The sequence below is a fragment of the Syngnathus leptorhynchus genome, chromosome 22 (assembly GCF_054491065.1).
Source record: "Syngnathus leptorhynchus isolate UIUO chromosome 22, UIUO_Slep, whole genome shotgun sequence".
Classification (NCBI taxonomy): Eukaryota; Metazoa; Chordata; class Actinopteri; order Syngnathiformes; family Syngnathidae; genus Syngnathus; species Syngnathus leptorhynchus.
The window spans coordinates 7,045,721-7,067,119 of record NC_141216.1 but is presented as its reverse complement, the minus strand read 5'-3'; the positions used below and the strand labels follow the sequence as shown (position 1 = coordinate 7,067,119).

Below are 21,399 nucleotides of genomic sequence, written 5' to 3'. Positions count from 1 at the left end.
ACTGAGGCTTGGCAAGGTGGGAGTAAAAAGCGTCGAGACTTTAGCACTGCTCGCTGTTGTGTGTCGTGTTGATGTTTCAACTGAGTTTGAGGCGCCCTGAAAACAGAACAGAACTTGCGACGTATTCAAGGCAGATGAAAATGCTTATATTTTGAATGATTGACATTTGGAATCCCTCCTCCTCAATATATTACAAGATGTTCACCAAGGTGAAAGTGAATCTTACCCAAAGCAGATTCAAGGCAACAAACAGCAACAGGTGGTCACAGCTTAAATGCTTAATAAACGCCGCCATTTCCTCCGAGTCAAAAATCTCTCGTGAAAAACCTATGCAGCAATTAAGGCTGGCGGTTAAAGTGCCAGAATTGACTACATGGCAGCAGTGTTGACTTCATTCTTAATCGAGCACTCATCTGGAAACCTCTGCAACCGAGGCTTCGCTTCTGTCCCTTTTTACGAGCACTATGACCTTTGCCCTGCCTGTAACTTCCTTATGAACGCAATATACACGTCAAAATCACCAGTCTGATATGCTTTGCGGATTTATTGGTTGCATTGAGGAAATAAAGGTGTGAGAATGATACACTCTATTCCTCATGAGGTTTACACATTACAGGCAAAACATTCAAGCGCTACTTCACATGAATTCTTTTGAGCCTTTTGATTTGATCTACGTATAGAAAAGGTCTATGAGGAACAATGTAAACAAACAAACAAACAACTCAGTACATTAGGAACCTTTTGGATACCGTGGATAAGTAATTATAATGAACGAATCAATCATTTGAGAAAATAAAACAAATGACAATAGGTCCAATTATTTTTACAAATATTTAGGTATCTAATTAGGTACAATAAATATGTTAACCATCTATTCAATGACATAAACTAAACGATATCTGACTATTTATTATTCATATTATTGACTTGAATAATCTTGAAAATGTTCAGATGATGCAACAGATATTGCGGCTTGTTGATCACCAAGTTGCAATGAGCCCCCGATACGACAGATGGCAGTAGAGACTGACACATAAGCACACCAAGCGAACTAGCCAATGCTAGCTGGTCCTGTTTTTTTTTCTTTTGTGTTCTTCTTTAAAAGGGGGAGTCGCAGCTGCATTCAAGTACCCAAAGGCAAACGTGACAGACGAAACGACGCCAGGCTATAAGAAGTGAGGAAAAAGTCGCAAGTTGTTGGTGAGCGTGCTTAACTTTTTTTCCTGCTGGAATCACCTTGACATTTGTGCAAACATTGTTTGATTTGATTTTTTTTAGGAAATGCAGTCTGTCGTAAGGCAAAACCTTCACGCTGAATGTGAGGCCGACATCAACAAACTCATCAACTTAAAACTAAATGCGTCCTACACTTACCTTTCTCTGGTAATTATATTCTATTGCAAAAATCGAGTGACATTCGGCTTTACGGTGAAATTTTGGGGTCAACCGCAAATACATGAAAACCTTTTGTGGGTGAACTTTGTCTAAACTTTTGAATGCACATGCATGTCGGTGAAATTTCGTGGAGAACCTGCGTGGTGTGTTTTTGCAGGTGAACTTTGACTTCTTCCTAATGTTTAAATGCACGTCCTGTTGTTGATCGAGTCACTACTTTGTGTCATCCATAAGGCTATTTTGCATTAATTCAAATTAAGAAAGGTTCTCGTGTATTTTAGGTTGATCCTTGAATTTTACCCCCAAACTAAATCGCCCTATTTTTATTTTTGGAGAGGGATGTACTTCTCACAAGTCTGCACTGAGATTGTAAAACACTATTCTGTTGTCTTTTATAGGGCATGTACTTTGACAGGGATGATGTTGCCCTGAATAAATTTTCCAGCTTTTTCCTGGAGCTCTCTGGAAAGGAACAAGAACATGCCGAGAAGCTGCTCGGGTATCAGAACGTGAGAGGGGGTCGCATTTTGCTGCTGACTATTGCTGTAAGTTTTTATTTTGTTGTCATGTCGACCCCCCAGTGATGTTTATTGAAGTAATGTATTCTGCAGAAACCATCTAAGGAGGATTGGAAAGGTGGTCTGGATGCAATGTCTTTCTCCCTGGACTACCAGAAGGCCATGAACACGTGTATTCTGGAAGCACACCGCAAGGCTGACACCAATCGTGACCCCCAGGTAAGTTAGCCGTTCTATGGGGTTTTGCATTGTTTGTTAGCATATAGCCAAATTGTGATTCATTTAAATGCACGTGTTAGACGGTGAACTAAAATTGGGATTGTTGGCTCAAAGCCTGTTTAAGTTTTTTTTGTTTTTTCCCCCCCTGTAGTTTTGCGACTTCCTCGAGCAGAACTTCCTCACCGACAGCCACGAAACCATCAAAAAGTTGGGCGACCATGTCGGCAGCCTGAAACGCATCACAGAGTCCGAAAGCCACAGCCTCTTGGGAGAATACCTCTTTGACAAGCACACCTTGTAAAAAAAAAAAAAAAAAAAAAAAAGCATGAATCAACCTCCTTTGCTGCATTTGTTCTGTCAAGACCGCTAAATTTTTATGGTTGAAGGAAATATTGTAGTGCAGATGCCAAGTAGCCAGAAATACCTCCAAACAAACCTCTTGTTTAACATTATGGTGCTCCCAAGTAGCATTTTCCTACTTTCACATTTCTTACATTCCGATTGGTCCAACTGAATAAACTCCAACTATGCCAGCACCTCATTTTTGTCAACATTGTCCTATGCCAAGTACTCTGTGTACAGAAATGCTATGATATGCCAGGTCAGCACCGACATATAGAACACAGTGAAGATAACAAGCAGGACTTTGCTTAGTGTGCCCACTTAAAGTCGGACATTTGGCCCCAAGCGCAAAAGCCCGAGGTCTGTTTAAAAAAAAAAAAATCCAACAAAATGTCATGTTAGAGCAAAGATAAGGAGGATGTCTCCCTTTCTTCACAGCCGCATAGTGTAATCTCATCATGCAGGGACACACACACGCCCTAAATAATATACGGACCTAAGCCTTCCGCCAAATTCAAGAGTTTAGATGCAAAGGACTGCAAAGCTACCCTGAGGAGATTAGCAAAGGCTTGGGTGCGCTATGAGTGGTCACTAATGGATGAACGCAACGTCATTTGAAGGAACTTTTTGACACCTTGTGAGAAAAACAATTGTTCCGAACGTGTGGTAGTTAGAGTGCAAAAAGCCGAGACCTTTTCAATTGGACACAAAACAACAGATGTGTGGTCAGCATTTTAATATGATGAGTGGAAGTAGTGATGGGTGGGGAAAGTGGGGGGGGGGGGGGGGGAGATTAAGTTCCAACACTGCTCGAGTGATTTGCCAGGGTTTTAGCTTTGATGGACACCGGCACGGGGAGGCTGCCAGTCGTGTCGAGGGAATGATGCGGGTGTGACGGCTTCCAGCACAAAAGGGAACTTTTGGGGGCAAAAGGGTGCCATCAGATCAGGTAAAATGGATTTTGTTTGAATTCATCTGAAAGATGGCTAAGAAACCGTGGTAGTATTCAGATGATGTAATCAAGTGGTTTGAAAATTCAAGATTAAATGCAATTGACATAATCCGAACTGATATATCACACTGATGGAGAAAAAAAACGTATATAACTCAGTAAAAATTTGATATGTTTACATTATGATTAAAAAGGTGAGTTGAGATTGTCATCATCCAGGGAAGACACTAACGGGACACTTTATTAAGTACATTTACACAATCTAGTGAGATCCATAACATCGAAAATGTATCAAGGTTGTGCCAGCTACATTGACAATAAGGTTAAACGAATCCCTTTCTGACTTGCATCAAAATTGAGCATGACGAAAGAAGCTAACTTTTCATCTAAGCTTTCAGGATTAATTCTGTAAAGTGAAATCCACGTACGTGCAAGCCGAGGAGCACAAAAGCAGAGAAAACGAGGTGGAGACGGTGGAGAGAAAAACGTGTGAGGGGGGGGGGGGGGCAAACCGAGGGATTAGGGTCAGCCATGTCGAGCTTCTAGCTTAGAGATGTTCTACACTCCTGGCTGTAGCGCAACAGACCGAGGCGGGGATTACACCAGTCAGTGTACATACGCAGCTGTGCTATATTTTGGCAGCTGACATGAAGCTGGTGAGGAACGGTGGCTTTCGGGTGGGCAGGGCCGCCGAGATGCCCGAGAAGGAATCTGAGGAGGAGCACCCGGGCGCGGAACACCACGGCCACTCCGAGCATCACCCCGGCCACGACTACGACCACATGAAGGACAAGTTCATGAATGAACTGGAGCGGCTACCCAGTGAGCTGTAGCAAACGAATCATGAACGAGGGCACCGGAAATCTATCCCTAATTCTTTTTTTTGGATCTTATCGCAGTTCCCATGTGGGCGGTAGGAGCTATCGTCCTGGTGGTACTAGTGTTGGTGGCGTGCTTCATCTTTTGCGTTTTCAAAAAATGCTTTGGAAAGAAGAAAAAGCCCAAGAAAGTGAGAGAGAGGAAGACAGGGCGCCGCAGGAAGGCAAAGGAAGGTGAAGGCGAGACCGGAGAGAAGGTAAATCCCAACTAAGAGGGGCCCCAATACAAAACCCTGAAGCACCCCCTTACGGCCTTACTAATGGTGAAAGACTACTCACTCTTATGATGATGTCCTTGTAGGAGGGCGAGGTGAAGAGGGAAGGTGAGGAAGAGGAGAAAGAGCAGGAAAAGTTGGGCAAATTGGAGTTCTCTCTGGACTACAGCTTCACAGATTCCCAGGTGGCTCTCCTGCGACACAAAGAAATAATTCTCCTCAAAATTCCTTCACCTGAGGATTGTTCTCTTTCCCATGAAGCTCATCGTGGGAATCCTTCAGGCTCAAGATCTGGCTGCTATGGACATGGGGGGCACCTCAGACCCTTACGTCAAAGTCTTCCTGTTGCCGGACAAAAAAAAGAAGTACGAAACCAAGGTTCAGCGCAAGAATTTGTGTCCGGTTTTCAACGAGACTTTTGTCTTCAAGGTAAGGAGGACTAGTCGGATGAAGTGGTTTTCAAGTGCCTCATTGTCATTTGCTTCTCTCTAGATCCCCTACGCAGAGTTGGGCGGAAAGACATTGGTGCTTCAGGTCTTTGACTTCGATCGTTTCTCCAAGCACGACATGATCGGCGACATCAAGATCCCGATGAACAGCGTCGATTTGGGCCAACCCATACAACAGTGGAGGGATTTGGAGAGTGTGGAAAAGGAAGAGGTACATTCTCGTTCATTCCCGCGTGCCTTCGGCTTGATTTTAGGAAACCCTAACTACGCGCGTATTCCTCTCGACAGGAGAAATTGGGTGACGTCTGCATCTCTTTGAGATACGTCCCCACCGCTGGGAAATTGACAGTGAATATCATGGAGGCAAAGAATCTGAAGAAAATGGATGTCGGGGGCTTATCGGGTAAACTTGTGACGTCATTGCATACAAGTAAAAATATATATATATATATTTATTCAAGGATTAAGGAAAGTAGATCAGTGATGAAGCGGAATGCTGGCCCACAAAAATACAAGGGATTACCTACCTGTCATCTGCCTTTTTTTTTTTTTTTTATCTTCTCAAGATCCATACGTGAAGATTGTCCTGCAGCAAAATGGAAAACGTATCAAGAAGAAGAAGACAACAGTCAAGAAAAACACACTCAATCCTTACTTTAATGAGAGTTTCAGCTTCGAAGTCCCCTTTGAACAGATACAGGTGAGCCCTCGGATGAATTTGTGGCTACAAACGAGTATTTATTTATTTTGTGCATATTGGAATGAACAAATATTTGCGTTGCCTGATTCAGAAAGTGCAGGTGGTCATCACGGTGTACGACTATGATAAACTGGGCAGCAACGATCCCATCGGAAAGACCTTCATGGGTTATGGAGCCACGGGCGTGGGCCTGCGCCACTGGTCAGACATGTTGGCCAATCCCAGACGTCCGGTAGCTCAGTGGCACACGCTGTTGCCAGAGGAGGAAGTCGACTCGGCGCTCAAAGCCAAACCTCGCTGAACTGTACTCGCTGTTTTTTGTTGTTGTCTCTCTCTCTCTCTCTCTCTTCCCTTGTGTTTTGCATGTTTTGATTGCAAAATGTAATCAAGATGAAATGCTGTGTTGGTATTTCTTTTTACCAGGCAAGGCAATTTTTGTGTAAGAATGTTTTTAGAATTCTTTTCCTTTGTGTAATACAGTCACTAAGACTATGTAGACCTGTATGCCAATCAAGTGAAAACAAATGTAAATGTGCTGTATGTATGCTATTGCTCATATTAACGTGCATGTCTTTGTATACAATTTGTGGAAAATTCTATCCTTTATTCTATTTGAAATAAACAGATACTTTATAGTTTCATTCGTTATGCATTGTGCAATGGCAATTAAGAATCTAATTGTCATTTTATTTTCAAATCTGTAACAATGAACCTACTTTGTGGACACCTTGACTTATAAAAGAGGACATGATGACGCAATGTCGCTTTGAAATAATCACGTAGAAAGGGCAAAAACACATTGAAACATCCTGTTAGCAGACTGCGCATGCGTATAAAACACAAACAAACGGTTGCCAGGCAACGATAGCTCAACTCCAGGTGCTAGCTCGTAGGCTAACTTAGGCGATAAACTCGCTCCAACACACTCACGGTTGTTAGTTTGGCGTCCACGGAACTCCGCCGAAGTGTTCCCGAGACACCATGACCGCCGGACGGCCGTCAGAAGGCGCGGGCTGCATCAACTGGTGGGGCTTCAGTCCAGCTCGAGACCTTATCAGTACAGGTGTGCTAGCAGCATCTTTAAAAACACTTGACACTTACAAATATCTCTATCGGTATCTCGCATAACATGTTTTATTTACGAGGGACACTGACCGAATTAAACTGTGTTCGAACTACAAGTTCATACATACAAAATCACCTGCGACCAACTCTCACGAGAACGTGCTAGCCCAGAAGTGTTGCGATCAACTCTCGCGAGAATGTGAAAATTAAATCTGGCGAGTTTGAATGATTAAAAAATACATTTTAGAGGCAGAACCCCACCACAAAAAAAAGTAAAAGGCCATACTGATAAGTTTTAGATCTTTATTTTTCGTCTTTAATTGAAAATAAATCACAATAAAGGTTTATTTAAAAAAAATAATACATTAAAAAGGATTTTAATTTTTAATTAAATTAATTAAAAATTAATACCGTTTTCCCACAGTATTTTCCCAAAATACTGTGGGAAAACGCCAATCTGAGGATTGTGATATCTCAAATTTCTTATAAATAGTAAAATACTTGTTTCATGATATACAAGAGAAAATAAATGAACTATTTACAGCAAATGAATGCAATCATTTTACAATAATTGTAGTACTTTTCAAACACTGTAAAGACGCAAGATTGGGACCTGAAAAAATGCTAATATAAGTGTCCCAATACATTTGTCTAAATAGTCTCTTTCATCTGACCAGGCCCCGTGAGACATGAAGGGGAAGTCAACGTTTTACTGGTCGGCAGCGGAGATCCCAGACATATTCTGAAGACCTTGTCTGGTCTGAGGGATGAGGATGTCCTCAATGTGAGCTTCACGTCTTCACACCCGAAACTTCGGGAAGGCACGATGAGGAGTAAACGTCTTTCTGCTTCGTTCCAGGTATGGCTGTTTGAAAACTGCTTGGAGGTGGTTGCCAGACAGATGTTGCTGCTTTACATGGCGTTGACTCCCCAGGAAATGATGGGACTTAACGGTAGGGTGTCTTTCTGCACCTTTCCCAAACTGGCCATTTAACACGACCTTTTCACCTTCTTAGAGAAGTCAGAGACCTTCCTGGAAGTGTTTGGCAACAGCGTGATCCGCAGTCAAACGGACGAGACGGTGAAACGCGCTGCGTCGCAGCTTCTGCTCCACGTCAGTGACATCCCCGACTCAGACGTGCACCCCTGCTTCAATACGTCTCTCCTTAAGGTGCCCGAGTGATTATAAAACATCCCCTTTGCAAAAAAGACTCACTTTTTGAAACGTGTCCAGTTTAAGGAGCGGGATGAGCTGGCCGGGATTTTGAAATCCTGGATCCAGTCTTCTTCTACTGCTCCAGTCTCCATTTCCAAGGCATGGGATTACCGAGTCAGGCGGCATCTCGGGACACGTTACGACTCCAAGAAAGGATGCTTTGACTGGGACCTAAATATGAAGCTACATGAGAAGGGGGTAATGAAAAAAAAAAAAAAAAAATCCCTACACACATGCACCACAAATCTTTTAGCTGTCTTTTTCTACTCTCGCCACAGTGTGGCGTTATCAACAAGCATCAGTACGTACGCTGGAGGGAGAGCGGCCTGGCCTTTGAACTGAGGGAAGGCGTCTACCAAATTAGCAACCCCAGTTTGCTGTCGTTTCGTGCGTTCAACCAGAGAGGGGACAGAGTGGCCCTGAGGGGCTACTGGGGGGACATTGTGTCCAGTCCTTACCTGGCCTTTGGAATCGAGACTGAAGATCAGAGCTTGCTCAAGACGCACAACGGCCAACATATGAAGGTACATGATAGTGCAAATCATTGCGTCCAAAAAAAAAAGACTCATTGGGTTTTTATCTGTAGACAGCACAGGACATTTCCTTTGCAAATATGCTGGAAATATTCAGATTGATGTACAGGAGACAAGAACGCCTGGCGACTCCTCCCTCAAGCACAGAGGAGAAGCACCCACTTAGGAATAACGAGCATATCGCAGTCAAAGGTAAGCCGAGTGTCGGAGCTTGACGACAACGTTGACTCCACGTGGGGGATTTGTGATTCCTTTTTCAGATTTGATGCGTCCTAAAGGGGTCTCCGTCAATTTCCTGCCTTTGGATTCCCTTGGGAAGATGCCGGAAAAATGCAAATTTGCCCATTTTTATGACATCATCCACGTCTCAACTAGGTGACTTTGTTAGAAATAATGCAATTATATTCACAATGTTTTTTTGTTGTAGGAAGTAAAAGTAATTTTTTTTTTATGTGGCCACTCCTGTTAAACGCTGTGAAGCTGCGCGCACCATTTAGGTCCGAATATCCGGCAGATTGCAGCACCAGATGCTGTGCTCGTCGTGGAGTTGGCCAAGTGAGTTTGGAATATCATCGCGGCTTGTTACCATGGTAATGTTTAGCATCCTTTTCACGAATGTTGGTTTTACTCCCTCAGGTACATTTTGGACCTAAATAAAGAGCAAGAAGCTGGTTTTGCCCAGCGAGTGTCCAGGCTGTGTCTGGAAGCCGGATTCCAACCATCCCCGGAGGCAAAGAGTGATGACCTTCATGCTGTTTTTCAACCACACAAAGACAAGTGACACTGTTTGTACACAGTGATGATAATTGATTAATTTTGGAAAAATATCTTGACGAAAATAACTTGACGTTTACAATAATTAAATGTCATTATCAGTCGCAACGCGCTAATATTGCTTGATTAAACTGGCCGGACGATTAATAGGTCAGGTTATGAAAAATTCAACCGCAAGTTTTGCGTGTAACACAGCAATTTATTTACGTATGTGATGTGACACTGCAAAATTCTTCCCACAAGACCATCGCCACCTTGGGTTTTTTTTTTGTCACTCGAGAGTGTCGACTTACTTCCAGCGTCCTCCAAACTTGGCCTTACCGTGACCCTTTTTGCTGCTCCAAGACAAGAAAAGATCTTTGAGTATATCGCCACCGGTCGCACCCACACTGCTTTGTCTCATCGACTCACAATTTTTGAGCATGCTGGATTCTGTTCAGAAGAACGGTGATCTGCAAAGAAAGAAAGAAAGAAAGAAATGGAATGGAATGGAAAGGAAAGGAAATAAATAAAGACATAAATCAATAAATCAATCAATCAGAGTTGTAAAATGCACCATCTTGCAATTTTGGACTCACCTCATACTTTTGCCGCTTCATTTTCTCCGCCAGTTGAAATTTCTCTGACTCCAGCTGGTAGATGCATTCCCACATCTCCCCGGCTCTTTTTCTAAAAGACAATTGGATTGAAAAAGTAAATGTACATTTATTGCGGATGTGAAATGGCAATTATCCAAAGTAACCTGAGCGCGTCCTCTCTCAGGTCGTCAATAGCAAGCGGCTGCTTCCTCTCTGACAGCGTCTGTTTCTTGATCTCCCTCGCCGTTTGCTTTTTGCCCCTCTTCTGCTCCACCTGCACCCAGCCAATCGTCAGTAACATCAACTGTGATTTGTCTACAGTGTCAAATTCCAACCTTGGCCAGGAATCCTCCAAAGTGAGCTCCCATGTTGGAGAGCACTTTCTTCTTCTTGGCCTCGTCTTCCGCCCTCTTCTTGGCCTCCTCGTCCTCCTTTCTCTGCCTCTCCTCCTGGAGATGCCATAGTTACATTTCATAGCTGTGACCTTTTGAGATGCTCAGGCTGGTTACTCACAGCAATCCTGGACTGTCTGTCGCGCTCCTTTGCCGCCCTCACGCGCTGCTGCTCGGCTCTTTCTGCACGGCGACTCTCCTGGAACACACATTTATGAATCTGGGATTTTGATTGTGTATTCTGCATTAAAAAGAAAAAAAAAAAGGATTACAATCCTCGATTTCAGCCCAATGAGCTCCTCCTCTTCTTTTTTCCTCTGCTCAAAGTGGACATCAATCAGAGTTTGAAGCTCCAGAAGATCTTTCTCCATTCGCTTTCGGTGGATATCCTGATGGCAAACCACAAAAACAGCATGAAACTTTTTTTTCCCCCCTCAATGTTATCAATCACAATAAAAAAAATACTGTAAAAAAAAAAAAATAATAACATACATCGAAGTCAACTCTTTCGCCCTCTGGGATCTTTGGGGGAGCGAGCTGTGTTGCCAACGGCCTGTAAAACAAACAAACTGAAAAAATCTAACTCTTCATAGGCCACATCATTAGGTACACCTGAAACATCTCGCCTCGTCCTTTTTTTCTAATGGTAAATATGCTTTGGCTCAATAACAGGAAGAAAAACTGCTTGAGAGTTGTGTAAAAATGATCGTCAAATAAGTGATACAATTCAAATATATTTTTATTCACAGAGTAAATGTGACGTAAAAGAGATACTTACTTGTGCTTGGGCCGTTCTCCTTCAACAAAACAGCAGAGGATTAAGATTGAAAAGCACCAAAAAGCAAACAACCAGCATTGGCAAAGGTATCCTCGCATACTTGCTTACCTCCTTCTCCTTGCTCATCTTCCTCTGTGGAGGAAAAAGAGGTCAGAAGTGATAAATGGGATCAAATTCAAGTCAAGTCTATTTGTATAGCCCTAAATCACAAGCAGTCTCAAAGGGCTTCACATAGACAAACAATTGACAATTATTCTCAAAGCATCCCCTGATCTTGAAAATAAATCATAACAAAACAAAAAAAAAAAGATTTGATCCTTACCTTCCTGGTGCACGCTAGATGGGATAAATACAACACGTGTTAAAAAGTCAAATATCATGTTTGGGAAACAAGAAAAAGATTATTTACTCACCCATGATCTTCTACATCAGACATTGTAATACTAAAACACAAGAAGAAGAAAAAGATTTCTGCAATTCATATACTTTTCAACAGGGTAGACTTGATTTTCTTTGTACGCTATATAGTACATTTCACTCATTTGTTTGAATAGCTGAAAATCACTTCAATACACTGAACAACACATGACATGACTCTCTACCTTTGATGAAAGACAATACCACAAAGCTGCGGCTGAATCACGTCAGCCGGGATAAGGCCGAGGTAATACACGGCTGATCATTCTTGTTTTAATTTGATTTACTCCAAAGGACGCCTGCCTGCTCGGCAGAGGGGCTTAGAACCAGTCAGCCGGCGACTATTAACACCAACCGCCGGCTCTCTTATTACCGTCGAATCCGCTTGCATCGGGGTCGACCTGAGGGGAACCTCTTAGGTTGAACACAAAAACATACTTTGATTTTTATACACTTACTGCTCACAACTTCACTTCAGCGATTTGAGTCGAAATTGATGTCAAATCATAAGCACCGAAGAAAGAAAAAAAGAATGCACCTTATTAAATGTTGACAGTGGTCACCGAAACGATTAATAACAGGGACCTATCCCAACAAAGGCATCAACATGATGGATGAAGGCTTCGCATTGTTGAGAGCTTTGGCTAACCATGAAGCACATTCAAACCAGGGCGATGGGAATAAACATGGCAAAAGGTCAACGTACAAGGGATTGGCCACGTTATTCCTCAAGCGATGTGAGTTTATTTGATTTATTATATATATTTTTATTTACTTCCTCACCACCATCCCAAATTATATTTCCCTATTGAACTAAATGGAAATTCTATTAATCTGTTACAGCCCAACAGAAAAGGCTTAAAATGAAATGACATGCATTAAAAATAAAATAAAAAAATAATAAGTTACTCAGTATTTTTTTTGCAGATTTTTGTTAAATCAGGTCATTTAAAAAAATCAATGCATTGATGCATAAAATCTGGAGTAACGTACTTACCAGTTTCGTGTCAGATGGATGTTGAGGCGTAATGAGCAGACTTTGTGGGGCACCGGCTCATTTATAAAAGGCTTCGGCGGGGGTGACAAGGAGGGGACGCAGAATAAAAATCAGCAAACGGATTATTGGCGGCTTTTGGGAGCTGAAGTCCAAGTCTGGCAAAGCGGCTCGAGAGCGAGCGGCTCGAGAGCGAGCGCCTCTTTGCTGAGCTCACAGCTGAAATGAGAAGACAAAAACAGACAGGTGGTGGCAGCTCAGAACAAAAGAAACCATTTTTTTTCCTTCTAAACATATCAATCTCGAGATCAGCGCTGATTTCCTTGCAGAAAAACATGTCAACAAATAAAGCACATGACAAGCACTTATTTCTTATAGAATGTCTTTATGTTAAACTTGCAATATTGCATTAAAAATTCAAATAAAAGCAATAGAACAGTGAGCCTGTGGGGGGGGGGGGGAAGGAAACAAATCAATCTTTCCATGTTTCGCGTGACCACATCCGACCTACACAAGTTTAAAAATAGATGTTGCATTGTTATAGTGCTTATCAAGGACAAGAGAGATTTAAAAAAAAAAAAAACCCAAAAGAAAACAAAACATTGATACTTGGAGCGAACGTAACCATTATTTCAAATGCCCGGCATGCATTTGAAAGACAAAAACCTTTGGCACAGAACAAAGAATCACAACATTTTACTGTAGTGCAAGGCAAAATGTTTAAGTGAAGGAATGTTTCATACTGGTTGTGTGTGTGTGTGTGTGTGTGTGTGTGTGTGTGTGTGTGTGTGTGTTCCAGGTAGCGGCGCAAATACTCAGAGCATTCAACGGTATCAAAACATAAACATGCCCTTATACAAAGGAAAAGCTTATAGCAACTGTACTGTTGAGATAAATAGAATTTAAATAAAAAAAAAAAAAGATTATTACTCCCTAGTGGAACCGAATGACGCATTATTCTGTGTCCAACCCTGACAAATATTAAATTGATGTGGTCAAAACATCAGCTCACTTCTACTGATTTTCCTCTCCTGAGCTGGCTGCTTAGTTTAGTGGCTTCTTCGATTCTCCGAAACATGAGAACACGCCCAGACTTCCCTGCATCAGTAACGTCGGCTCAAACATCTTCCCTTCGTGGATCCCTTTTCTCCGCACCGAGGAAGCGCCTACAGGTTTTTCTTGACCTGGGGTCCACTCTCCTCGCTTTTGATGGGCTCTTTTTGGCCTGGGGTCATCAGCTCCAGCAGGTCGTGCAAGGCTTTTTTGATCTGAGCACCAAACTTATGGGCATCCTTGGAAGAATACACAAAATGGTCATTTTGATGGCGGACTTTAAAGTGTGGAGAGGTCGTGAACTCACGGTGTCGGGACAGGAGTGCTTGCAGGAGATATGGAAGTTAATCAAGCTCTCTCCCACAATGTAGTACGACACCCCGTAACCGTCATCGGCCACCTGAAAAGACAAATGGACTATTTATATCTTGAAATTAAAAATGCATAACAATTATCTCTACACCTTACCGGACCAAAGCCTCCCCCGCAGGAAATGTAGTCTGGGTGGTTCACAAAGTCAAACAGCTCCACCTGCTGGATGGATGTCTGACTGGTGGACAGTCTCCAGGGCTCGGACAAGACCTATAAGGAACCACGGGATCTTTTGAAGCTGTGCGACTGAGGAGACTCATTGCAATGATGTAATTATTAAAAAAAAAAAAAAAAAAAAAGACCTCTTTCAAGAAAGGCGACTCCACTCCGAGGTACTGGGACACGATGTAGAGGCACAAGAGGTGTCTGTCGATGCCGGCGCCAGTCATCGCCATGCGGCAAAGGTTCTGGTGCTTTTCGGATGCTGTGCGGAACAGACGCCTGCATACGTCTTCTGACTGGTGGGGGGGGGGAAGCAGTTTTTGGTAATGTTAAAAAAAAAAAGACCAGATTAACTTTAGAGTTGAGCTGAAAAATACAGGGTGGCCACAAAGTCACGCACCAATGTTAATATTTATTTTTTGTTAATATAATTTTTTATTTCTTGAATTTCGTATTGGCTCGTGCATAGCTGCAAACGGCGAACATATCGAGCATTTGTAAGACTTGTAAAGAACTTTGAATTTGAATAAATGTTACTACTATAACTTTTTTAATTAACATTGGCGCGTGACTTTGTGGCCACCCTGTATAGTTGGTGGTCAAACATAACCTTTTCCGTTTGTTACAAAAACTGTTTCAAAAGTCATTCATTGACATGCACTGGAGAACTTTGCCTATTGTTGCCACAAGAGGGCGCCATTAATGTACTGTTTTAAAAAAAATGCTGTCACAGAGCTTGATTAAATGACTTGCTCAACTTAAATAATGACTCGCTCAAAACTTGAAGCTTAACACTTGCAAGTTATCGATGACACGTACATCCTAGGAATTCATACCTTCTAGCCACAAAGTGGACAATCTCACCTCTCCGCCAACGAGCGCTTTGACAAAGGCACTGCTCTCATTGGTGCAGGAGCGAGCCGTCTCAGTCCTGCCTTCCCTGAACAGTCGGGTCATGGAGGCCTCGTAGGTCAGGCAAAACGTTTGGCGATTCTGTAAGGTCACAATCAAAATTCATTTGTAACACGTAGACTGCAGCTTCTGTTCAAGATTCCAAAAGTCCTCCAGGCGTTCCTCACCCTGAAGTAGGCCAACTGAAGAGCCACCTGGATGAAGGCGTCCGGACTGATTCGACATTTCTTCATCTTTCCCTTCCCGAAGTCCCGGAAAGATATCACGTGGAAGTCGATGTCGTCAGCCAGGGCTTGGGCCACCGCCAGGGACTGAGAGATCTGATCCTCGCACTGTGAAACGTGTCAACACGCAGGGATCAACGTTCGCCCCGTCTGAAAAATTGTCCTACTAACCTCTGGAGGTATTTTCCACGTGAGCTTAAGAGGTTCTGTTAGCGACGGGTCCACATCGCCTTTACAGTGACCTTCGCTGTTGTAACCTAGCTGGAAACAGTCGGTGGCCAAAACGTACTGACAAAAAAAAACCCCCAGAAAAGTTATTTTTAAAAACTGTCGGCGTTCAGATCCATTAGCACGTGAGCGGCTCACCTCCCACAGATGAGCGATTACCGGCGCGTCGGCCCACGAGTGCTCGGCGTTGATACCGGTTTTACCATTCTTGAAGAAGACCACCGAGAAAGACTTATCGAACCACCTGCATGACAAATCAAAGATGGATGTTGTGATGACAAAATAGGCTAGATTGAAGTCATCAATGCTTAAACTACCTGTCGTAGCATTTGCCGTGCAACAGGCACTTAGCGTAGCGGTCCAGACTCCCAGACGGGTCGTCTCCCGTCATGCCCTGCTCGTCGTCATCGAGTGCCACGTAGAAGGCGGCTTTCTCGATGTAGTCCAGCGACCGCTTGTTGATGCCAGTGCTGAAGTGCTTGCTCCTGACTTGTGCCCATGGAATTCTGCATTAAAGAAAAAAGCCACATTTAAAAAAAAACAAAAAACTAATACCGTAATTTTCTAACTATAAGTCGCGTTTTTTTTCATAGTTTGGGTGGAGGGGTGATTTATACTCAGGAGCGACTTATGTGATTTTTTCCACAAATGTTCAAAATTCAAAAATCCGCGATGTAGTGAAACCGCGATAAACGAACCGCGATGTAGCAAGGGGTTACTGTCATTTGAACTGCAAGTGACGTCACCGGTGCCACGCGGCGGTTGTTTACATAAAGGACAAAGGATTCGATCACGGGATGACGAAGGGCCCCACATTTGAAGGGATTTAATGATTTGGAGTGACACAAGGTTTGAAAAACTTATTTATGTTATAGTTATTTGATATATTTTATTTGGTGTAGCAACTTGTATATGTTTTTATCGTTATAGTTCAGTAGTTGTTGGCTCGTTGAACTCTTCTTTTGTTAAATAAAGAGCCGTTTACCAAACCCACGTCTTTCCTGGTCCTTTGTTAACGCTACAATATAGTTCTATCTAGATCTGTGCGGCGCGCACGCGGCGTTGTTGACATAAAGGACGAGGAATTTGATCGATGAATTTAATGATTAGGAGTGACACAGAGGGTTTGATAATATTGTTGTTATATGATGGTTATACTTTATATATCGTTATAAGGGTCTGTGGAATAATTAGAAATGCAACTTACAACGAGTCCGATGTCAGCGGCGCAGGGAATATATATATATATATATATATATATATATATATATATATATATATATATATATTGGGCATTTTATGGCTGGTTTATAGTCCGAAAATTACGGTAGTTTGCCTTTTGTTAAATTTAAAAATAAAAGTTGTTGCTTTTCACCTATCGCCGGCGGTCAGGGCACCAAGTTTTGCTTCTCCCGTGCAGGGTGGGGAAGGGTCATCAAGGATCTTCTGAATCTGGAATTCAATCTCCCGGGGGGAAAGCAGTCTGCCCGCCTGGTACGCCCTGAGCCGAAAGTAGCGTCCTCGATGGTATACGGCCACGGAGTCGCTGTCCTCCCAGTGCTGCACGGTGTCTTCAAGAGGAAAAACATTTTTGGTGTTTGATTCAACACCTTGCTCGGGTAATACACAGCTTGAGAATCTTGAGTTGTATGTGTGTAAGTTTTATTCTGCAATTCGGTTCTGTCGAAGTTGGCAACGCGGCGGGCGCTCTCTTTGGTATCGGGATCCATCTATTTAGGGCCGCATTCCTCGCGGCTGGCTTGATTTCAGCGGCACGTAGCTATTTGTGAATGAGCATATCGCACCGACAGCTGCCGTTTGCCAAAGTGATTTCATTTACGACTGCCTACGCTCGCAGCATCATCTGAAGGGCTGTCTGGAAGTTCCGACGAAACGAGCACTGGGCCTGAGTGAACGGATGCAATACTTATGATTTCAACTTACAAATGAATAACAAAAGATCCACTTTTAGTTTTCCAACGCTGGTTGGTGGTCTCCTTCTACATCTACAGATTGAAAATGGAGGACAATCCGGTTTGATGTAAAAAAAGTTGAAACGCTACCTGTTAGCTTTCCAGGGATTCGACATGTGTCAAACATCCTTTCAAATTGATAGGAGCAGCAAGGAACTGCAGACCTCAACAACCACTGAGTGGGAGGAAGAAGAAGAAAGACAGAAAAGCCAAGAGGACGGAAAGGGAAAAGAAATCGAGGAGAGGTGAGAGAAGGTGACGTGTGGGTAGATAAGAAAGCAGACGTTAGTTAAGACACGGGCCCGGACGGAGCGCAACGCAACGCGATGAAAGGTGACAGGTGAGGGATGACAGGACTCACACACAACATTTTTTGTTTGGTTTTTTCCATCGAAGGACCTTTTGAGGGGATGTTGGCACAATATGTGCGTGCCTGTGTCTGTGTGTGTGTGTCTGTGTGCGTCCATGTCTGTCTCTTTACCCGTCTCCTCTCCAGGAGTGCGTGTGGTGTTGAACATCCTCTCACACTGAGCTGCACACACAGGAATGACAGTGCCGGGTATACGACTCTGAGAGGTGGGGGGGGGGGGACATATAGTCAAGCAAAGAGAGTTGGGGGGGGGACACACACATATACACGTACACAAGCGTGGTATAAGAACATGAGGGTCTTTGCATAAATGTCAACAATGAAAAAATACAGAAAAAAAAAAAGGAGATAAATAAAACTCCACAGATTGATGATGAATGTGCATGATTACAAAAAAAAAAAAAAACCTGATACAAGATGCGAGATTTCCATGACTTCAAGATCCCATTTAAGGGTATGGCACAACTCACAGGTTTGAGCTCCTCTCTGTTGAGCTTGCGGCGGTACAGGAACATTGCGTGGATGGTGTTGCCGGCTCTGGCTGCCTGGATGGGGGTGGGGGTCACGTACAGGAAGTCCTGGGAAGAAAAGAAATGACACATCAAACGGCAACTCTGACAATATTGATCAAAATCAAATAAAGATCTTGGCACCGAAAAAAGGGGACCTACCATTCCGTAATAGTTACTGTTGACCATAATAGGACTCCTACAGCGCAAATAGACATATTCCTCCCACCAGTCGCTGACCTAAAACACAAAAGACTTATTTAATGCGACAACGGAGTCATCTTCAATGTAGCGACACAGAAACTTTGAAAAGGGATACATTGTGGAAAGTGGAAGTTACACTCACATAGTTGGCGGCCCAGAGGGATTTGAGTTTGAGATACCACTGCAAGCGATTTCCAAGGCGGCTCTCAAATTCGCCGGTCAGTTTGGTCATCCGCTCGTATTCGGTGTCATCCATCAGCGGACGCACGGATTCCAAATACTGGGTAGACGCGTAAACGTGGACAACAAAAGTGGCTCCGATAAAATGATGACAAAGCCATTTGTAGGCAGCCGTCATTTCCTGCGCGTCACATGGCAACTCACCCGTTTGAGCGTGTCCTTAATGGCCGGCACAGGCAGGTTTGGCAGCGAGCCCTGGTAACTGTAGAGCAGAGGCTTTCTGCCAGAGAAGATGCGGACCAGTGCCTGGCATATGGACACAAGCGCGTGGTTATTACATCAAAACAAAGAATCATAATACAAAAGTACTTCAAAACTACACGGACTGACCACCCAGACTTTGGTGGTGGTGGACATCTTGCCGTGCTGCTCGAATATCCAGCGGTGGTAGGAGAGGAGCTGCTTGAGGCACAGGCGCATGGTGAAGATGAGAAGGAGCCATAGCAACGTGCTGAAGAGCACCGCCGAAACCACCGTCTGACATTGGCTGCTCATGGATTGGCTGTGGGAGCGGAAAAGAACACACGGCAATTTTTTTTAAGATCATTTCGGTGAGTTTTCCAAATCAACGCGAGTACCTGACGGGCAGGTGCTCCTGTATCTTGGCTATGAGTCCCATGGAAGGGTCGGAGCGAGTGTACATTGTGGCAAGGATGGCAATGACCACAAAGAGCCACGAAGACGGGCTGGCGGGATACACTCCCGTGACCACGCTGTTCTGTTTGGCGGAGGAGAGGATGGATTGATTGCTAATCCCGATGGTGTATGCGAGTGCTGACTTGGGGCGAAAGCAAACATACCTTGAGTCTAATGATACGTTTCTTCCAGGAGCGGAGGCCCGAGCGGTAGATCTCGGTGAGGGCCTGATGGGACAGCTGTAGATCGATGCCCTCCGGGGTGACGGTGAACTGGAAGGCCACTGCCTGGTGGGCCTCTGCCATGACGACCGCGTGCTGTACGATGGGTCAGAGGAACGTGCGACAGAGGTTAGGCGAGATCGTTCGGCGGGTCACGTGGACCGCTCTAAGCGGCTGCTTCTCATACCCGAACTGACCCACTTAATCATGGGACTCCATGCAAACTGTCAGTCAGAACGATAAAGGAGATAAAGGCCATCGTGGCCGTAGACTGCAAGGCTGACAACTGGTTGTAAGCAAATAAGTACAAAACCCTTTGTGGAGTTTGCCTCACAAATGGAATTGATTTTGATCCCAAAATAGCTTATGACATCACACTTACTGCTGTGGATGGAATTGGAGGAGAACTGCGTCTATTTACACATCAAATTAGCATGCAGCTTTAAAGTGATTGTTAATCTCCATGTAGGAAATTGGGAGCACTTTATTTCATATCTTCAAATCTCATACCAGTCATGAGATCTTAGTAGTACAGTCGTTTTTATAGAGCTGTTTTTCTTTCTCTGACATTTGTAGGTGTGGCTCCAGGAAAAAAGTTGCTTTTATAGGCCTTTACACACACTCTTTTGTTTGCGTGGATAAAACCATTATCACCAGTGTAGCCTTTCTCATGTTTTGCATTTTATTTATTGGTGATCATATCTGTTAAATTTGGGAGGAAATGATGTTTCAGTTGCAACCCTTGGACATGATTGTAAAAAAAAAAAAAAAAAAAAAGTACACGCAGATAACACAGTTAACAAATTATCATTCGTGGATTTAAAGAAAAATGTCCAAACATTAAAACGGTGTCCACGTTTTAACGTGATTAGGATTGAATACGACGACGCCAGAAAGTAAAAGTTAGAACTCGTCGTGAACAATGAGTGACGTAACAGAGCAAGTTGTGGAGATTTTATGGGGATTTGCATAACATCGCTGCTGGCAAGCATTTTTTTCGAACGGTTATACGACTTTTTTTTTTTTAAAGTGTTTGTTTGCAGCTTACCTTGTTATGCAAATTGCATAGTGCTTTAATACACGTTGACGGAAAAGACACAAGACCTTTGACGCTAGCTAAGAGCTAGTTCCTGTTCTACACATTCTACCCTCCGTCCCCTTAATATGAACATTTTCTATTTTCCACAGCCTTCTTGCTGATGTATTTTAAGATGAAACGTTGACAATATAAGTGAGTTCGATGGGGGGGGGGGGGGAATAAAAAACACACAGCGATCTTCATCCGTCAACGCCGAGACCATTCTGACTGGAACTAGCTCCATGACTGTAATGTTAGCCACAATCTTCGCGTCGCCTTGGACGATAACACATTAACCATCACGCTCGTGTTGTCATACCTGCTGGCCTTTACGGGGTAGGAAACGAAGAATTCAGATGAAAAACTTTCCGAAAAACACCCACAGAATCCGTCAGCGTAGTGTAATCGGCCCTCTCGGCTGCAAACTGTACATTGAAACCGTCTGCACTCCTTGAATGGACCTGATGTTGCCTTCACGTACTGTCGCATATGTCACAATCGTGTAAAGGTTAGTGAGTTCACCGTTGGCCGCAACCTCGGGTATCTAGGGTATTAAAGTAAAACCATTTTTCAAAATATATTGCTCGAAAGCAAAATTCTTATCTGAAGTGTAACATTCTTCAAGTATATTTGATTGGTCAGATTTCAATTGAAGTACAATATTATGTACTGTACATATGCTTCATAATAAATCTAATAATCAATATTAGTATTTCACACTGTCAATAATATACTTCTTTGTATCAATATTCCCTGTGGCATAATGAGACTACATGTGCATGCAGAAGCATTTCATTATTAC

The 21,399-nt window shown here is 43.3% G+C and overlaps 5 protein-coding genes and 1 long non-coding RNA gene across 10 annotated transcripts; 3 read left to right on the top strand and 3 right to left on the bottom strand.

The window, feature by feature from the left end:
* Positions 1–2: 2 nt before the first annotated feature.
* On the bottom strand, positions 3–6,849 carry LOC147039853 (uncharacterized). 2 transcript variants are annotated; one of them, XR_015063259.1, is made up of 4 exons: positions 6,599–6,849; positions 5,496–5,554; positions 4,584–4,861; positions 3–96 (listed from the first exon to the last, which is right to left on the bottom strand). It is a non-coding gene; the product is annotated as an uncharacterized LOC147039853 (long non-coding RNA). The 2 variants fall into 2 exon arrangements; XR_015063260.1 differs by lacking the exon at positions 3–96 and adding an exon at positions 3,261–3,391.
* Positions 1,034–2,668, top strand: LOC147039855 (ferritin, lower subunit). The gene is made up of 5 exons (XM_085903082.1): positions 1,034–1,200; positions 1,279–1,383; positions 1,794–1,940; positions 2,007–2,132; positions 2,284–2,668. The coding sequence occupies exons 2-5, from the start codon at positions 1,282–1,284 to the stop codon at positions 2,431–2,433; spliced, it is 525 nt and encodes a 174-aa protein (XP_085759208.1). The 5' UTR covers positions 1,034–1,200; positions 1,279–1,281; the 3' UTR covers positions 2,434–2,668.
* On the top strand, positions 3,279–6,285 carry syt5b (synaptotagmin Vb). Of its 2 annotated transcripts, XM_085903076.1 has the most exons (9): positions 3,279–3,423; positions 4,069–4,248; positions 4,326–4,501; positions 4,606–4,704; positions 4,781–4,948; positions 5,012–5,179; positions 5,257–5,371; positions 5,535–5,668; positions 5,760–6,285. In XM_085903076.1, exons 2-9 carry the CDS (start codon positions 4,074–4,076, stop codon positions 5,967–5,969), a joined length of 1,245 nt encoding a protein of 414 aa, XP_085759202.1. In that variant the 5' UTR covers positions 3,279–3,423; positions 4,069–4,073; the 3' UTR covers positions 5,970–6,285. The 2 variants fall into 2 exon arrangements, with proteins under 2 accessions (XP_085759202.1, XP_085759203.1); XM_085903077.1 differs by lacking the exon at positions 3,279–3,423 and having other exon boundaries at positions 3,987–4,248.
* dnaaf3l (dynein axonemal assembly factor 3 like) lies at positions 6,516–10,248 on the top strand. Of its 2 annotated transcripts, XM_085903073.1 has the most exons (10): positions 6,516–6,731; positions 7,411–7,517; positions 7,593–7,686; positions 7,750–7,904; positions 7,968–8,147; positions 8,228–8,473; positions 8,536–8,674; positions 8,743–8,857; positions 8,963–9,037; positions 9,119–10,247. In XM_085903073.1, exons 1-10 carry the CDS (start codon positions 6,650–6,652, stop codon positions 9,261–9,263), a joined length of 1,338 nt encoding a protein of 445 aa, XP_085759199.1. In that variant the 5' UTR covers positions 6,516–6,649; the 3' UTR covers positions 9,264–10,247. The 2 variants fall into 2 exon arrangements, with proteins under 2 accessions (XP_085759199.1, XP_085759198.1); XM_085903072.1 differs by having other exon boundaries at positions 7,411–7,686; positions 9,119–10,248.
* On the bottom strand, positions 7,246–13,001 carry LOC147039851 (troponin T, slow skeletal muscle-like). Of its 2 annotated transcripts, XM_085903080.1 has the most exons (13): positions 11,960–11,990; positions 11,418–11,835; positions 11,327–11,340; positions 11,113–11,136; positions 11,005–11,023; positions 10,719–10,779; positions 10,499–10,615; positions 10,348–10,425; positions 10,170–10,283; positions 9,999–10,108; positions 9,835–9,925; positions 9,668–9,708; positions 7,246–9,591 (listed from the first exon to the last, which is right to left on the bottom strand). In XM_085903080.1, exons 2-13 carry the CDS (start codon positions 11,438–11,440, stop codon positions 9,546–9,548), a joined length of 738 nt encoding a protein of 245 aa, XP_085759206.1. In that variant the 5' UTR covers positions 11,441–11,835; positions 11,960–11,990; the 3' UTR covers positions 7,246–9,545. The 2 variants fall into 2 exon arrangements, with proteins under 2 accessions (XP_085759206.1, XP_085759205.1); XM_085903079.1 differs by having other exon boundaries at positions 11,418–13,001.
* Positions 13,002–13,150: 149 nt separating this feature from the next.
* On the bottom strand, positions 13,151–21,128 carry LOC147039850 (carnitine O-palmitoyltransferase 1, liver isoform). Its single transcript, XM_085903066.1, has 19 exons — positions 20,917–21,128; positions 19,463–19,615; positions 19,241–19,380; positions 18,993–19,164; positions 18,807–18,908; positions 18,565–18,702; positions 18,381–18,458; positions 18,180–18,287; positions 17,821–17,908; positions 16,742–16,937; positions 15,684–15,872; positions 15,505–15,610; positions 15,310–15,426; positions 15,082–15,246; positions 14,867–14,995; positions 14,143–14,298; positions 13,937–14,050; positions 13,776–13,868; positions 13,151–13,707 (listed from the first exon to the last, which is right to left on the bottom strand). Exons 2-19 carry the CDS (start codon positions 19,601–19,603, stop codon positions 13,582–13,584), a joined length of 2,358 nt encoding a protein of 785 aa, XP_085759192.1. The 5' UTR covers positions 19,604–19,615; positions 20,917–21,128; the 3' UTR covers positions 13,151–13,581.
* Positions 21,129–21,399: the final 271 nt, after the last annotated feature.

Bases quoted from the DNA above. Each gene is read 5' to 3' on its own strand.
- LOC147039855 (XM_085903082.1), top strand. From the start codon at position 1,282: ATGCAGTCTGTCGTAAGGCAAAACCTTCACGCTGAATGTGAGGCCGAC. The intron at 1,384-1,793 runs GTAATTATATTC...TGTCTTTTATAG, and splicing joins CCTACACTTACCTTTCTCTG to GGCATGTACTTTGACAGGGA. The intron at 2,133-2,283 runs GTAAGTTAGCCG...CCCCCCCTGTAG, and splicing joins ACACCAATCGTGACCCCCAG to TTTTGCGACTTCCTCGAGCA.
- syt5b (XM_085903076.1), top strand. From the start codon at position 4,074: ATGAAGCTGGTGAGGAACGGTGGCTTTCGGGTGGGCAGGGCCGCCGAG. The intron at 4,949-5,011 runs GTAAGGAGGACT...GCTTCTCTCTAG, and splicing joins ACGAGACTTTTGTCTTCAAG to ATCCCCTACGCAGAGTTGGG. The intron at 5,669-5,759 runs GTGAGCCCTCGG...TGCCTGATTCAG, and splicing joins TCCCCTTTGAACAGATACAG to AAAGTGCAGGTGGTCATCAC.
- dnaaf3l (XM_085903072.1), top strand. From the start codon at position 6,650: ATGACCGCCGGACGGCCGTCAGAAGGCGCGGGCTGCATCAACTGGTGG. The intron at 6,732-7,410 runs GTGTGCTAGCAG...TCATCTGACCAG, and splicing joins TCGAGACCTTATCAGTACAG to GCCCCGTGAGACATGAAGGG. The intron at 8,148-8,227 runs GTAATGAAAAAA...CTCTCGCCACAG, and splicing joins TGAAGCTACATGAGAAGGGG to TGTGGCGTTATCAACAAGCA.
- LOC147039851 (XM_085903079.1), bottom strand. From the start codon at position 11,440: ATGTCTGATGTAGAAGATCATGG. The intron at 10,284-10,347 runs GTGAGTAACCAG...TGGCATCTCCAG, and splicing joins ACAGACAGTCCAGGATTGCT to GAGGAGAGGCAGAGAAAGGA. The intron at 9,592-9,667 runs GTGAGTCGATGA...GTCTTGGAGCAG, and splicing joins ATCCAGCATGCTCAAAAATT to CAAAAAGGGTCACGGTAAGG.
- LOC147039850 (XM_085903066.1), bottom strand. From the start codon at position 19,603: ATGGCAGAGGCCCACCAGGCAGTGGCCTTCCAGTTCACCGTCACCCCG. The intron at 15,427-15,504 runs GTGAGCCGCTCA...TTTTTTTGTCAG, and splicing joins TAATCGCTCATCTGTGGGAG to TACGTTTTGGCCACCGACTG. The intron at 14,299-14,866 runs GTGAGATTGTCC...CCCCCCCACCAG, and splicing joins AAGCGCTCGTTGGCGGAGAG to TCAGAAGACGTATGCAGGCG.